The 11660-nt window shown below is 45.5% G+C and overlaps 5 protein-coding genes across 5 annotated transcripts; 2 read left to right on the forward strand and 3 right to left on the reverse strand.

Moving 5' to 3' along the window:
- The first annotated feature begins 19 nt into the window (after positions 1–19).
- On the forward strand, positions 20–1051 carry V1513DRAFT_401161 (uncharacterized protein). Its single transcript, XM_066895501.1, has 2 exons — positions 20–119; positions 172–1051. The coding sequence occupies exons 1-2, from the start codon at positions 80–82 to the stop codon at positions 855–857; spliced, it is 726 nt and encodes a 241-aa protein (XP_066753031.1). The 5' UTR covers positions 20–79; the 3' UTR covers positions 858–1051.
- Positions 992–3507, reverse strand: V1513DRAFT_425789 (uncharacterized protein; the record flags this gene model as incomplete). Its single annotated transcript, XM_066896138.1, has 4 exons — positions 992–1045; positions 1105–1248; positions 1313–2902; positions 3022–3507. The coding sequence occupies 4 exons, from the start codon at positions 3505–3507 to the stop codon at positions 992–994; spliced, it is 2274 nt and encodes a 757-aa protein (XP_066753032.1).
- A 207-nt stretch (positions 3508–3714) lies between these two features.
- On the reverse strand, positions 3715–4327 carry V1513DRAFT_446512 (uncharacterized protein). The gene is made up of 2 exons (XM_066898277.1): positions 4025–4327; positions 3715–3972 (listed from the first exon to the last, which is right to left on the reverse strand). The coding sequence occupies exons 1-2, from the start codon at positions 4026–4028 to the stop codon at positions 3725–3727; spliced, it is 252 nt and encodes an 83-aa protein (XP_066753033.1). The 5' UTR covers positions 4029–4327; the 3' UTR covers positions 3715–3724.
- Positions 4328–5215: 888 nt separating this feature from the next.
- V1513DRAFT_416065 (FAD-binding domain-containing protein) lies at positions 5216–7313 on the forward strand. The gene is made up of 2 exons (XM_066895832.1): positions 5216–5638; positions 5795–7313. Exons 1-2 carry the CDS (start codon positions 5320–5322, stop codon positions 6937–6939), a joined length of 1464 nt encoding a protein of 487 aa, XP_066753034.1. The 5' UTR covers positions 5216–5319; the 3' UTR covers positions 6940–7313.
- Positions 7314–8483: 1170 nt separating this feature from the next.
- Positions 8484–10380, reverse strand: V1513DRAFT_425791 (major facilitator superfamily domain-containing protein; the record flags this gene model as incomplete). Its single annotated transcript, XM_066896139.1, has 3 exons — positions 8484–9760; positions 9810–9945; positions 9997–10380. 3 exons carry the CDS (start codon positions 10378–10380, stop codon positions 8484–8486), a joined length of 1797 nt encoding a protein of 598 aa, XP_066753035.1.
- Positions 10381–11660: the final 1280 nt, after the last annotated feature.

Here is an 11660-nt window from a genome sequence, read left to right on the forward strand (position 1 = left end):
CGTGTGGTCGATCGCGATATGTCAGGCTATTGCTTGTGATTCAAAAAATCTTAGATCATATAGTTTATGCTACGTGCCAATGGCTATCTTAGAGGCATTTGAGGACAAAACGGAAGAGCGTATGCATTTATTTTGAATATATACGTGGTGATCCTAACGTTACCTGAACAGAGCCAAGTCAGTCTGCCCAGGAATCGCCATCCACGTCGTCAAATCCTAAACCACCCGCAGGGCCACCTAGGTCTGAAGCGGACCATGTCTCTGACAATGAGAATAACGAAGAAGACGAATTTGCACGGTTTTCTCCGGAGGAGGAAGCGTCGCTACTAGCACAATCGGACGAGATCAAGCGGCAAGGCAACATCCTCTTCGCTGATAAAGACTACGATGCGGCGATAGAGAAGTATAGGGAAGGGCTCTCGATATGTCCCAAATATCTTGTCCAACCCCGATCAGTCTTATGGAGCAATATTTCAGCCTGCAATGCAAAGCAGGAGAAGTGGAAGGATACAGTCGAAGCCAGTACAGAGTCGCTGAAGCTGCAGCCAAAATATATGAAACCGTTACTGCGTCGCGCGCATGCCAACGAGAAACTTGGAACGTGGTCGTCGTTGCAAGCAGCTGCAGAAGACTACAAACTTGCGTATGAGATATCGCCTACAAACGAAACTAGGTTGGCGATGATGCGGATCCAGCCGAAGATCGAGGAAGCTCAAAAGAGAGAGACGGCCGAGATGTTGGGGAAGTTGAAAGAATTGGGAAATGGAATATTGCGGCCATTTGGATTGAGTACGGATATGTTTAAGATGCAACCTGATGGAAAGGGCGGCTATAGCATGAGCTTTTCTAAAAATTAGTGTTTTCTATTGCACATGTTATCGGCGTTAGGTATTTTGTATCAACTTGGCATTTTGCGTGTTTTCTGTACGTTACAATAGCAAAGAAATCGATTGATGGGACAGAACTTCGCAATTTTCTATATTCCGTATACTTATCTGCTGAAATTGTTCGATAACGGCGCATTAAGAACTCTTGTAACAGTGGTCTGACTATAATTAGCTTATACTCCATTTTTAGCTTAACAGACCAATTTATTTCTGTTACCAAGACTTTTAGTCCAACCAATTCGAGAAATGTATTCAATCTCTCGTCATGTCCGCATTCGACAAACCTCTTCAGAGGCATAATTTTCAAAATCTCCTGCGCGGCGTACGCATTCACACCGACTTTACGTAAAAATCTTTCCCACTGCGCCATGTTAGTAATAAATCGTTCTAATATCTCATTAAAACTAAAAAGGAAATTATCAAACCGTAGTCTCGACGTCCGCCATGCCATTTCCCCGTCCTCCAAATTGTTGGCATATGTTGATCAGCCAACGCACGACGTCCAAACTTTCAGAGTCCTTCACAAGAAATACTCTGATCCCTGCCAAGCTCGCCATGAAATCTGCAAGAGCCGTCCAATCACTTTGAGTTTTCAAGCTTATATTTGGTGAAATGCGAACCAGAATTAATAATCTCTGGACACGTTGGAATATATCTTTAGCGCGCTTGACAGCAACGCGAGTTCCATCAAGTTCTCGCTGCAAAATCTGTGAAAATGAGTACACCAACAAGCCGCACGACGACGAGAGTAGAATATCGGCCTCGTCGGGACCGTAGTCACGCTCGATAGCAATTAGACCCGAGGTACACTCTAAGATATCACAATAAATCGTCCGATTCATGTTGAGAAAAGTAGTGTTAACTATGACCTTGGTCTCTGGGTCGAACATTGTAGTCCCCAAGCTCTTGATGGCAGCCTCGTGCGTTTGGGCGGCGTTAATCATATCGCTATGACGTTTCTCTTCACGAAGTTTCTCTTCCGCTTGTTCTCGTTCCTCTGGATCGTCCTCAGCGGATTTCTCATCGCTTACTGTTGAGTCAATTGTGTAAAGCTCAAAGGGATTAACCGGGAGAAATTTGTTAATTTGTCTCATATCAGTGTTGCTATTCACGGCCAGGTGTGTATTCGTTGACTTTCGATGTTCCAGGAGATCTTCTAATGTTTCGATGTTCTCCAGGCCTTTGGGTGGATAATTAGATGTCGAACAATTGCTGTCCTCGTCTTCCTTGAGTCGAAGATCCTCCGTGTCATTTTGGACTTCGTCGCTCAGCTGCCAATCAGCAGCCTTAGACCGCTGTAGCGCAGCCGCATCCTCCATTTTCTCCAGTTCATTGTCGGTTAGCATTTCTATTACCATATCATCACTCTCGCAGTTCCATATACATTCGGCGCCTTGCTGCTGCATCATCACATCTTCTTTAGCAAAATTAAACGGGTTCCACTTAATAATCCAATCATTCCCACCCTTTCTCCATTCCTTTATCCTTCCTTTGATATCTTGCATATTCGTTGGAAAACCAACCTTAACCCTGGAACGTCGCTGAATCGCTGTTTCTAGGGGTACAACGACAGGAACTTCGACTCTCAGCGCGAGATCGCCTTCAGAAATATTCTCTGTTTGAAGAATCGATGTTGTAATCTCTGCGTCTTGTTGCATTTGTGAGGCTAGTTGGCAGTCACGTCGATGCAGCACTTGAGAATACGCTGTCGGAGGCGCAGCTTCCAGTGGAAGATCGTCTGGAAATGGAATATCTTTGATCCTTTTAGCAGTAGCCGCAGCTGGGAGTAGGGGACTCGAGAAATGCAGTGGCACCCTGCGTTTCCTTGACGTCAGCGGAGACGAGGCAGTTCTGGAAATGGGCGCAAGAGACGAAGCTGGACTTAGTGTTTCGGATATTGACCATCTGGATAGTGGAGATTCTGGAATTGATGTCAGAAGTTCGGATGTTGGCTCGAATGGCTCGCGTTCTGGCTCCAGAGGCAGTAGAGGTGATGAGAATCTATATTGGCTTCGCTAAATTCATAGGGTTAGATCCTGGATTCACACCGATCCTCGCCAAAAGTGAAAGTTCTTGCATTTAGTGAAGAATAAATAAAGACTTTATTCGTATTAATCTCTGTTTGTGTCGTGACCTTCGAAAGCCAGCGCATGGCATCAGCAGTAATCTGTAACTTCTCCTTAAAGTGAAACTTGAAATTTACAGAAATCCAAATAGGTTCTTCTTCAACTTCAGGGTCTTGGACGTTCATATTTCCCATATACGCAAATGGCGCTACGCGTTCCAGATATGGCTTCACTGCTGGTCCTCTTAGTTCAGGTTCATCCATCTTCATTAATTCAACCGCAACATTTGGCAGTGTCTCTAATTCGACGTAATCTTTGGCATTGAAATCAACAGCTTCGGTATTAGTAAAATCGATCAAATCGTTGCCAGTTTGCAAATCCTCTCGTAAGAAAACATATTGTGGAGTTCGCGTACAAAGCCATTGCGTCGCGAGCACTGGGACGGGCAGAATTGCAGACCTGTTCAAGCGCGACCAGTAAGTAACGTTGGTATGATCCGTGGAAATTCCATAAGCGCGGGCGTATGAGAGAAGCTCGTAGTTGGGGGGTTCCATAACTGACTTGTTTTATACGAGCATGCTAGATTATGAAAGATTGTATGCAGAATGACGCGACGCGTCGCGTTTACTGGGGCCGTGTCGCTGTCGTTGTACGGCAGACGTATCACTAGTTATACTACTGACGAGATGACGTCTCGGTTTCCACTGTCGGTAGGATGCCTGCGTCTCACAGTCCTGCGCACTGAAATTTATTGTCGCCGAATAGCAACCACTAACGCAGAAATGTGCCTAGATAGTCCATATCTCTGATAATACAATAAAATTTGTGTTGAAGAGTTGTCCGTGTTTGAAAAATATTATTCTTGTTAGTACAGCCCCTGGCTGTCAGGGGATAAGCCACGACGTGAAAGATGTGCAATAATAGGAGATTGAAGACGGCATGTCGGCACACTCTGGTAGCCGAGCAGCTCAGTGCCGGCTCATCTCGTAATATCTCAGCGAAAATATTGTGTGAGGACGGTAAGGTCTCTTTAGAGCTTTTTAGTAGAATATAAAATTGTTATTATACTAGGCATACGCCCTTCAGGTTATTACCGGGCTTTACGGATTAGACCGGGCTTTACGGATTAGAGAAGAACTCCATCTACTTTTTGTTCGTATTCGACCCGAGGCTTACTACACAAGGTTTTGGACTAAATTTGTGACACCGGAATAAGGATAATCTCAACGAGCAATTTAGAGGGAATACGAGGAGGCGCTATTTCAAACTGTACACTGTGTCAAGCGAATTGGGACGGTGGCGCTGGGCAGTGCAAGGAAGCATGCATTGACTTACCTGGACCGGAATTGGTCCTGATGTGCCCGGAAGATCCGCAGTCAATTAGGAAAAGAAGTCTTGACGATTTGAAATGCCATAAACTATGACGTTTACGTTAGATAGTGAATTGAAACAGATATGATATGGCCATTGACTAGAATATAAAATGTTTCTTAAGCACGGTTGTTCGACATTGCAGGTGATTGCAGAGTATTACAGTTCGGTTCAGCCGCGAATACGAGGGAACGCAGACCAATCCAGGCCGCACCTTCCTAATTTTTTTCAGTTATCCCAATCCACGACCGGCTCTGGCTAGGCTCACCTTAAAAGACGCCACCAACGGCCCGAATCGGGAATTCGGGATTGCTCTCTAACTAATACGCCACAGCAGCAAAATATAGTATACAAATGTAAGCAAATAAGGACTTTTTTGCAGTGACCTTCGGTCCAGCCTATCTCGCCTTACATTGGTCAAATGTAGGAACCCTGAATTGTGCAACTTCTCTATTCATCCTTTTTTGTCGAATTTATTTCCTCTGAGAAAGTAGAATAACTAAGAACCAGTAAATTTAATGCTGCGATAACGACACGATATGGCGTGCTGATAAGGGTTAGGGAAGAATGGTTAGAGAGATGCTGTTCGGGTTTATAGACGGGTTAGGGCAAGAAGCTTAAGCCAAGGTGAGGCGCTACGAGTCGGTAAACGGTTGACGGAACGACCGTCGAGGGGTCTCGACCGACCACATTAGAAATGTTGGTTGGTTGCGTCAAACTCGTAAACGCAGGCAAAAAACCGTTGGATTAAGTCCCTCGTCTCGAGCACTGATCTTCTTTGCACGTGCCTCCAGCTGATAGGTCGATATTACGAGCCTCGTAATAAGCGCAAGGGGACACATGCCGATAACTGAAGCCATGCCTACCTCTCTAATTGTACACTGTGCGAGTGCTTTGATTGATTACAATTTTTCCTTTTCTATTTCTCTCTCCCCCTTCTCTTCCTCTCTCTCCTCCGTCATCACCACCTTCCAGATTCATTCTTTGCGGTAAACATGGCCGAACCACTCATCGGTCGCGAGTTCTCGCGAGTGTTCGTCCCAACTTACAATGCTATCATCGGCTTCTTCTTTCTCTCCGCCACTGCCGCCTACTTCTACAAGCTTCATTTCGTCATGAAGCCCAAGTCTGGCGAGAAGCGCCCGCTTCTCGGTGGTGAGGCCATTGCTCCTGCTACTGGCGTGACTCGTTTCTATCGCCAGGCTCGATCAGTTCTCCTCTATCAGCCTCCTGGTCGTTACCTCGAGGCCAACGGCACTATGTTCGTCGTCGCGTCTTACCTCGGACTCAACGCCTTCTACTGCTTCTACGGAGGTGAGTTTCAGTAACAGATTTAAACCCAACGCCGTTTGAAATCAGATCCTCGATTAGATCACGGCGTTTTTCGTGATCTTTTCTACCATGAAGATCATATTCAGATCTGGGATGGGAGCCCTGAATAATGCAAAAGCTAATGTGAATATCCTACAGATTCCACTCATGATGTGAGCTACATGGGCAACCGATTCGGTCTCGTCTGCGTTGTCAACCTTCCCATCATGTTTTTGCTTGGCTCTAAGACTGGCCTTCTCGTCCAGTGGACTGGCTGGTCGCATGAAGGATACAACATCCTTCACCGTCACGCCGGCCGTGTTGTCTGCTTGACGGCCCTCGGTCACATCATTGCCTACTCTTATAATGGTCGTACGCTTCAAGAGCAGCTCATGAGAAGCGCTCAAATTGGTGTCGGTGGCGGTCTTACTGGCCTTGCTTTCACTATCATTCTTGTCACTTCGTTCGCGCCAGCCCGTAACAAAATGTATGAGGTCTTCTTGTACGCACACGTTTGGTTTTTGGTTGCTGGTATTGTCCTCCTTTTCTTCCACTATCCCCGCTGCATCCCTTACTGTGCTGCCTCCTCCGTTATCTTCCTCTGGGACAGAATCAACCGTTTCAAGAATGCTCATCACGTTGTCGCCACTACTACCGTCTTGTCCGGCAACACTGTTAAGCTTTCAATGAATGTTAAGTCGACCTTCCGGGAGATCCACTGGCAGACTGGTCAATTCGTCTATGTCACCATCAACAAGCTCGCACCTTTCCAGGCTCATCCCTTCACCATTGCGTCTGCTCCCAACCCGAATACCCTTGAACTCATCATCCGTGCTCGCCAGGGCTTTTCTAAGTCTTTGTTCTTGGCGGAAGAGCAGGAGCACCGTGTCACCTTCCACGGTCCCTACGGCTCCCCACCAAAGTTCGACGGCTTTTCTAAGGTTATCCTTTTGGCTGGTGGTGCTGGTGTTGCCTACAGTTATCCCGAGGCGGTTGAGCTCGCCCGTCAGTTCCCTGGTATGGAGATCGACTTCTTCTGGGTTGTTCCCCAGCGCGATTTCATCAGCTGGGTCGACATGGATCCCAAGTTTAACGTTGATTTCAAGGTCTGGGTCACCGCCGAGCAGGGACGTCCTGATATCGAGCAGTACGTCAAGGACTCGGTTGCTGCTGCTCAGGGTCAGAAGTGCGCTGTTGCCGTTTGCGGACCTGCTCCTCTCGTTCGCAACTCGCGTAATGCATGTGCCACTCTCCTTTGGCAGGGTGTTGATGTCGAATTCTACTCTGAGAATTTCGGCTGGTAAACTTAGTTTGCACTGTCGCACGATCATGATTGCTTTGAGTTGTGGCTTTACATGGGGATATTTAGATTTCTAATATTTCGGAGGATTTATATATGTTTCGACAAAGATGTAGATCAACAATCCCAAGGAGTTCGAATGTAGAAGTGTGGAAAGCATTTTGAATTCGGTAGTTAACGTGTTTGGAAACTTTTCCGCTTCATTTTTTGGTTCTTTGTAGATGGTTAATTTACAAGTTGTCAAATTTATAACATTTCTTCAATTTTGGGTTTAGGTGGTAAATAGATTTTCTTTTGTTTTTCATGTTCCCGTGAGGCCCAAAAGTTGGTATGACATTGTCAATAGTTTGTATTAAATTTATTTAAGTTGCCATCTGTTTACATAGTACATTATGATTAACATTAACTCTGTATGAATGCGTCTTATAGCCTTACTGACCCCCGATCCCGTGCTTTACATATCAGCTGGGACGACAATTGCATGTTCACCATAATGGTGGATAATCTATTCCTCAACCGAATTGCGATCTAGACGGGTCTAGACTTCAACCCCGGTGTTACCACCGCGTACGTAAATCCGCTCAATACATGTCATAATTCCTCATTCTTAGTCAGTCACTTATCAGTATCATACTTTGGAACATTCCGAAAAGCACACACACCTTTCCAAAGCTAAATTTTATGGCAATTGAATGTACGGGGCCAGGCTGATAGTGGCGAAACACAACATGTGCCGCATCGGAAAATGCGAGCTCCGCATCACGGGCCAGCCGTGGCGAAGATAATTGGCTGCACAACAAAGTAAAGCCACAACTGGACAGCCATCTTAGACAAACAAACTATATTGAACCAATGGCAATTCTTCAAACTGGCACACGTCAGTACTTAATAAGAATGCAACCAATTAAAGTGATGACCTGAACTACTAAAGCCTGAGACCCAGACCTTAGTATTGTACCGGTCTGGACTATTGTATAATTAGTAAAATGTGACATATCCAACAAGCTCTACTATGTATGATCTCATATCTCATATCAGTCCCGACCTGAAAAAGCGCAATGGAACTCTGCACGTACCAAGCTATGATGGTTGATAGGCAATAACTTACGCAATCATTTGAGCCTAGAATTCATTAGAAAACTTAAAAAGGCTTTTCGATGCTATCATTTACGTGTTTGCCTCTTGTCGTATCAGTCGCCGATAAATGTCACAGTTTAACAGCTGTGTCCAGCCCCCGGGCCTTCGTCAGACTCAGATGCATAATCCGATTAGATCCGAAGATCTGATAACTCTGGGTAAGGGTTTTCTGTTATCTCTCGGATCCATTTACGAGTTATTATTTGCTCGTATCGGCTAGATTAGGGCTAGGGAACAAATATCAGATTTCTCAGGCGGAAGCAAACGACAGAGGCGACCCAGTATAGGGCTCTCTCCATGACTACAAATTTGAACGAGCAAACCCTTCGAAGGCTAAATAATCACAAAAAGTATTAATGTCACACCACACCCACCCAATTCCAATTCTAGAGCAGTGTACGCGCCAGATGATTAATGCGCAAATCTAAAATCGAGTCTCTTGTTTCCCTGATCTGTTGTAGTCCTGAGATAAATCTCCTTCTGTTCCTTCGTGAGCTCATTCCATTTCTTTTGGCGACTTTTGTTCCTTGCAATGTAGTACAATTTCGTTCCAATGTAAATGAAGACGTTCAAGACCGCGATCCCAATAAGTACCGAGTTGCCTCGGTGGTACAAAGGTTTGTCGTCCTGTAGATAGATATATGATGCAATGATACCACCTAGTTGACAAAACATGTTATACATGGCCGCGGAAACTGTACGGGTGCGAACTGAGTTGGAGTTGCGAGATGTCCAGCCGACTTGGATTGCGTGGGTAGATGGATATGAGAGAAGCAACGTCGTGACAATGTATTTCGCCCATCGGTTGCTGTGTGCGCCAAAGATTCGCAGGGGAATCAGTGTTGCAAGAATCCAAAATTGAGCAGCAATGCCTGGGTACGAACGCTCGTTGTAGCGCCGCGAAATATAAGTCACTGCGAGAAGGAAAACCAGATGTAAGAACTGCTTAGGAAGGACCATGAGTGTAGTTTGGAACGTGGTGAAACCAATTGATCGCAATGTCAGCGTAAGGTACGTATCAACAGGTGACGAGGGAATGAAGAACATCAAGCCTATTATATAAATTGGCCACAAATCATAGTCGGTCAGCGACCGCCAAAACATTTCCAAGTTAAGTGCCTGGCGATTATGCATGTCGCCCTTTGAGGGATCATCGCGGAGTACACGATTGACGATAATTGTCTCTTCGCGTGGAGTAAACCAGCCGTTCTTTCCACGGAACCAGGACGCAGTTTTCGTAGGACAAGGAGGCATAAGAAGCCAGGACAGAATACCGATGCAAGCCGTAATAGCACCCTCAACGAGGAAGAGCCAGCGCCATCCTTCTTTGCCTTGAACGCCTCGCATATGCAGCAGTCCAAAGCCCATAAACGCGGCAATAATCTCAGAAACTGTAAGTCCAGCCCAGAAATAGGCAAGACGAACCGGAAGTTCCACACCTGTATAGTAATACGATAGGTAGAGACACACATCGGCAATAAAGCCACCCTCAAGGGCACCCAAAAGAGCGCGGGTAACGTAGAATGATGCGGTGGAGTTCAACCAGAATTGACACATGGCAACAATGCTCCATGAAAACATCTGAATAGGGATCCAGCGATCAGGGCCGAGCTTTTTGCTAACAAGTTGCGATGGAAGCTCAGAAACCAAAAAGAAAACCTTGAATATCGTATTACCGTTGTTGTAGTCTAGATATCAATCAGTATCGGATAGCCCGAAAATGAGGGATGTACTTACGATTCGTCGTAAAATGCAAGTCATCTAGCATGTTATCCGCGACGGCCTGTGAAAGATTGCCTCGATCTAGTTGCAGAGCCATAAACATTACTGCGCACCAGGACATTATTCGCAAGTCTACCTTGCGAATGACAGACTCCTTATATTAACCACCAGCCGTAATAATCATTCAAAAAAGTACACATACAATCTCCTCTCTCCAGGTCCATCGAGCTTTGGGATTAAATCGATGTAAATTCTCGTAATTAGGCAAAGGCTGATACAACCTCGCCTTTTCAGGATCGTCGTAGACGGATGGTTGCGTAGCGGTCGCATCAAGATCGGTATCTTTAGGACCGTGGAAGTTCCAGAAATAATACTTCTTGGGCTCATGTGCTGCAAGTGGCGGCCAATCGGCCGGGATATTCAATTTTCCCGCGCGAACCCCGGTTTCGTCATCTTCAAAACTGGAAAGGGACGTACTGTCATCGGTGCTGTCGCCAATGTCTCTCCCGAGCACCAAATTGTGGTCTTTCTCGGAGTTCGTTTCCAAGGGCATGGGTGCAATAAGCTTAAATTCGTCTTCTGGCATAGTTCGTAGTCCGTGAGATCTATGGAAATCTATCAAAATGCAGTGTAAGACGGCAATGATTGAGTGCAGCCATGATAGTATGTATAGGCACCTTTATATACAGAAATCAGAATGTATGAGGTTGGCCTTCGTTAGGAATTTTGTTTCACAGAAGATCATAGTACAGGATCCTGTTGCCATCGCGTGAATTGAAGTATCGATTGCGTCAGCAGATTGTCCATCCAATCCGATAACCCAGAATTTAGAGCAGACGAATCAAAGTGTAAGAGAAGGATATATTTGTCTTGGCCTATGTTGAAATCACACATTATAGTTCTTAGAGGCAAGAGGTTAGTCAATGCGATGCACATTGTCCTTCCATCATCGGCGGCCCATTGTCTGGGCGCACCCGCAATTGGTTCCTTGGCGCTAATTGAGCAATCATGTTAGAGAAATCGTGATTCCCTATTGCAGCGGCGACCGACCTCATATTAAGTTCGTAGATCCCGCAGTCCCGGTATGATCGATGTAATAGGTAGCTGTTCCAGGGTGGTTTCAGTCGCATTAGATAGATGCAATATTTTTCGATAAGAAGTCGTGCCACAAGTAATGATAACAAGTGTACGACGCAACTGTATATAAATTGGAAACATCGCAACTTCATTTGGTGACTCGTCCAATGGTCCAACCTATCATTCAAACAAAGCATGTGCCTAAACGAATGTAAGATGGCGCAATTACCCCTGAGACGTCTATAGACGTCGGACAATAGTCGTGAGTCCGAACGATGGTGCAATTTCGATGTGGGGGCCCTCAGAATACAACGAAGAATTTAAAGCTGGCCCATGCGCCAGCTGACTTGTCTGACTCATTTAATTACTCCACAAATTCGATCGTCATTGATAGCGGTAGCTAGCAGGCAAGACGGATTCGGATTATCCTTCGAGATTAATGATAATTGACCTAATCTTATTTGGGGAGGTTGGTACTACGATCTATCTGGAGATTAGTTAATGATTGAAAGTTTGGAGCAATAGATAGCCAGCCGCGCGTTAGAAATTGGCTTTCTGCCAAGGTAGGGAGGGTTAGCACTCACGTTATGAGGGTTTGCACTCAGCTTTAATGATTAGGAATGGCACATCATATTCACCGAGTTGGCTCTCCAGCCGGGGAATGCCTAACTACCGATACTTGTGTTTGAACAGATTGCGCCACACACACAACTTTAGACGCAATGTGTTTTTAACCGGCTATGCGTCATCAATATCTTTTAACTGCAATAGCCGACTTGGATCTGTCAT

Source organism: Lipomyces chichibuensis (assembly GCF_038497645.1).
Source record: "Lipomyces chichibuensis strain CBS 12929 unplaced genomic scaffold V1513scaffold_20, whole genome shotgun sequence".
Classification (NCBI taxonomy): Eukaryota; Fungi; Ascomycota; class Lipomycetes; order Lipomycetales; family Lipomycetaceae; genus Lipomyces; species Lipomyces chichibuensis.